The 4,089-nt window shown below is 33.0% G+C and overlaps 1 protein-coding gene across 1 annotated transcript; it reads right to left on the reverse strand.

Moving 5' to 3' along the window:
* Window positions 1-1,466: 1,466 nt before the first annotated feature.
* Window positions 1,467-2,027, reverse strand: LOC139902053 (protein DMR6-LIKE OXYGENASE 1-like). Its single transcript, XM_071884711.1, has one exon. It carries the CDS (start codon window positions 2,025-2,027, stop codon window positions 1,467-1,469), a length of 561 nt encoding a protein of 186 aa, XP_071740812.1.
* Window positions 2,028-4,089: the final 2,062 nt, after the last annotated feature.

Here is a 4,089-nt window from a genome sequence, read left to right on the forward strand (position 1 = left end):
GGTGAACTCGATGTCGTTGCCGGCGTGTGTCGACTTAGTTGACCTCGGAAAATTGATGTTTGTTGAAGTGTCTCTCTCGGGGTCCATTTTTTTTCGCTCGAACGGGGATTTGATCTTACTCGACGGTCTTGTGGTTCTCTAGTTTAGGAGTTGTCACGTGGTTTTCGGGTACGAGAGTTTACTTTGATTTGCAGGCATCGGGTTAGGTACTACTGGAGTGCCCGGTGTTCTTGATAGTTGAGCGGATTTCGAGTTTAAGGCATTTGCAGCGTTAGATACGTGTCCGGTTTTATATATTTTTAGATTTAGGTTTGGTGGATAATCAATTGTAATGTCTTTTACACTTTCAATGTGCTCGCTCTCTTTCAATGTTATCGTCCATTTTGTAGGACGATCAGAGCGCGACCTTTCAATTATTATTGTTCGTATGTACCACCGGATCTTTACGATCTTTATATATATATATATATATATATATATATTAATATTTTCGTCGTAAAAAAAGTATTATATAACATTAAATTCTTCATTTTACTCTTATTTATTATATTTATTCATTTATTATTAAATCAAATTTAGACGAATTTACTTTATATAAAATTATAAATTTGACATATTCTACTAATTAAGATAAAATTTTTACTAAAAAAAGCCCTACAGATGTCTTTAAATCGCGTAAAATACTTGTACAATCAGATAATCGCAACCAAAAAAGATAATATCAAATTGCTATATACGTACAAGTGTTTTAAGTACGTTAACGATGACTCTTGTCTTTCTCTAAGTCTTTTTTTAAATAAAAGATTCAAAACGGCTCCTAGTCACTCTAAATTAATTTTGGTTCTCAAAGTTAAATTTGGTATATTCATTTTGGAGTTGTAAGTGTATTTGATTTAATGATTCCAATCTGGTGTATCCAATTAAGTGTAAGTACTTGAAATTGATTTATTTGAAGAAGTTGAATTGGGTAAATGAGTGTAAGATATGAACAGGTAAAATGAATACCGAATAGACGACAACACTGCTCACATGGACTGCACATCTCATGACTTAACGGAAGTAATTGATGGTCGTTAGTGATGAGGACCTCTCATGTAACCATTTCATATAACGGTGACCTTCACGTAAAAAATACATTAATGTGCTGGGACGCTACATAAAATATGGGGTAAACCACGAGCGTTCCACTTGATTTTTTTCTATTTTAAAGGTTTAACGCTAATGTGTGAATATTTTTATTAGTGAAATTCTTAAATTTGGGTGGTGTTATGTGTAATGTGTCTATATTATATATTATAACCGCTATATAACACTTTAATAAAGATCTCATAAAGAAAATTAAAATCATATTGGTGATGAGGCCATGAATGTATCTAAGCCGTTTTCGGTTGCAATGGGCGATGTTAAGTGTTAGAACTTAGAAGTGTCTTTATTATACCATAACCACCATATATCATGCGTTAGTCTCAATTGTTAGAAGTATACACGACTTTCCTACAAAACTCTCTTGCACTAGTACAATATTGTGCCACGTGGTCCCTAAAGGACTCCGGGTTTGTGGGCCATTCGTGGATGTAATCTTGAATTGGGTAACAATGAAGCCTCAAATAGTCTCTCCAATTGGCAACTTTTTCGGTACGAATGTTAAAACTAGTGGATAGCCTTGTCGTTTTCTTAGGGTCGTCCAAATAAGTTTTGAGCCTTTCTTCTTTGGGTAAACTAAAAAAATCTTTAGCGATTTGCTTCATGTTTGATACGATTGATTTGGGTACACCATGGTTCTTAACTTGAAAAAAGCCGTGATCTTGACACGCTTGACCAATTTGTTTTACCACATGGGCCCAATTGGGCATGTGGAGATCGGTGAGATCAATTATTGGGATCGAATCGTTATGGGAAACGTTTTTGAGGTTAGGGCGTTCGGAAACAGCACGGATGTAGTTTGAAGGGACATGATCGATTTTATCGGTTGAAACGAGGTCGCCAACTAGTAATGATATTTTGGAAGTAGTAGAAAAGGACAACATTGTATTGTTAAATTGTAGTTGAGAATTTGAGATGTGACATTCAAAGGAGAATGTGTTTGGTTTATATAAAGAGAAAGTGAACAATTTGATCGGTTTACGTTGTGTGACATTACGACTTGTATGCTTGCTGATATTTGGTGAGGTGCATGTGATTACAAATGAGATGTAATGCTTGGTGATATAAGCATGATGACGTCCACATCTTCAATCATGGAAATATTCTATTTAAATATATTTTGTTCTTCAAATATATTTATAATAAAAATAAGTGATTTGTCTAAATGTAACACCACCTCCATACAACCATCAAGCGCAGTATGCTATGTACCCCATGATGACCCATGGCAAGAGATGGGTCGTTAGACACATTATATATATGAATGTCAAACCCGTATAAAAATATAAGAATCACTATTCTTTTCTTAGTTATCCCCCCCAAAAAAAATTTATTTATTTATCTATTTACTACTTTACACTTAAATACTTAATGGGTTTAAAAAAAATTTGTTCAACTTTACCACTGTTTTGCGTAAATGATATCGTGTATATATATATATATATATATATATATATATATATATATATATATATATATAGTAGAGGGATCAAATGAGAACTTTTTTTTTGTGTGAAAACCCTGAGAACTTAAAAATACATTGAAATTCGAGCAAAAACGGGAAATTCGAGCAAAAATGGGACACGGGCGGAAAAAAGAGCAATTCGAGCAAAAAATGGGACAAGGGCGAACAAAAAACGAGCAATTCGAACAAAAAAACGTAATATTCGAACTAAAAAAAGGCGGGCGAACAAATTTGTGTTCTACATTTTTGATAGTCGAACAAAACAATGTAGAACACAGGGTAGTCGAACAAAAATACTGATATTCGAACAAAAATGTGTTCTACATTTTGAAATTCGAAAAATAAAAAATTTTTGCTCGACTAAGAATTTTTTGTTTGTCCGTGTTTTTTTATTTTTGCTCGAATTTCTTTTTTTTTACTCGCTCGTGAACCTTTTTTGCTCAAATTTCAGTGTACTTGAAGTGTTTTTGGAGTTCCTAGAGTTCTCACACAAAAAAAGTTCTCACCGAATCCTCTCCATATATATATATATATATATATATATATATATATATATATATATATATATATATATATATATATATATATATAATACTCCCTCCATCATAAATCTATTGTCAATTATTGTATTTTAGGATGTCCCAAATTAATTGTCCAGATTCCTTTTCAACCAATCAAAAGAGGTTAATATGAAGAGAGAAGATATATTATTGGTAGAGAATGAAGTTAGTGGGTTTTTCTAAAACTGCGTGTTTTTTGTCTGGGGACAATAGATTTGGGACGGAGGGAGTATCATTTTCGGTTTGAGTGCACTATATGCCACTTGAAACTTATGGAATGTAATATGATTTCCTGGCATGAGTTATTGCACAAGTTATGTCAAATGTATAAGATTGTTTGAGAAAGTTTTATCCCACGATGATTTAGGCGTTTTCACGAGTACTAAACTACTCGTTATCCTGATTGTGACATGAAAATATTTTTGTGTTTTTGGGGTTGTTAGGGTTGGATGGCTATGACATGACATGGTCATTTTTTATGATGTGTTATGATAGGGGTTATTTTGGAGGTTTTAGTTGATGTGGCAAAATATGAATGGTAACTAAGTGAAAAGTGGGTAAATAATAGTTAAACAATGTTTGACGATATAGGAAGATAATTCCTTGAATGTATATTGATCACCAAATGCGAGTATATATACATCATATTACAGCCTGTAGTCTAGCTACTGTCTAACTAACATTGCACAATATATTGTAAATATATCACACGAGATAATATACAAATATACATCAAATCTATGCTTAGAATAGGTTGCAAGGTTGTTAGGATCGGTTGACTAATAGAAGACCGTGATTTTTACTGTTATACTACTGCCTGACGCCTCCAAGAATCAAAGCCATAAGAATCGTTGTTTTGATATCATTTGTGCCACATAGTTAAAATAATGTAAAATACGCAATGGGAGTAGCACGTTATTC

Source organism: Rutidosis leptorrhynchoides, chromosome 3 (genome assembly GCF_046630445.1).
Source record: "Rutidosis leptorrhynchoides isolate AG116_Rl617_1_P2 chromosome 3, CSIRO_AGI_Rlap_v1, whole genome shotgun sequence".
NCBI lineage: Eukaryota > Viridiplantae > Streptophyta > Magnoliopsida > Asterales > Asteraceae > Rutidosis > Rutidosis leptorrhynchoides.

Coding starts and splice junctions, on each gene's coding strand:
- LOC139902053 (XM_071884711.1), bottom strand. CDS start 2,027: ATGTTGTCCTTTTCTACTACTTCCAAAATATCATTACTAGTTGGCGAC.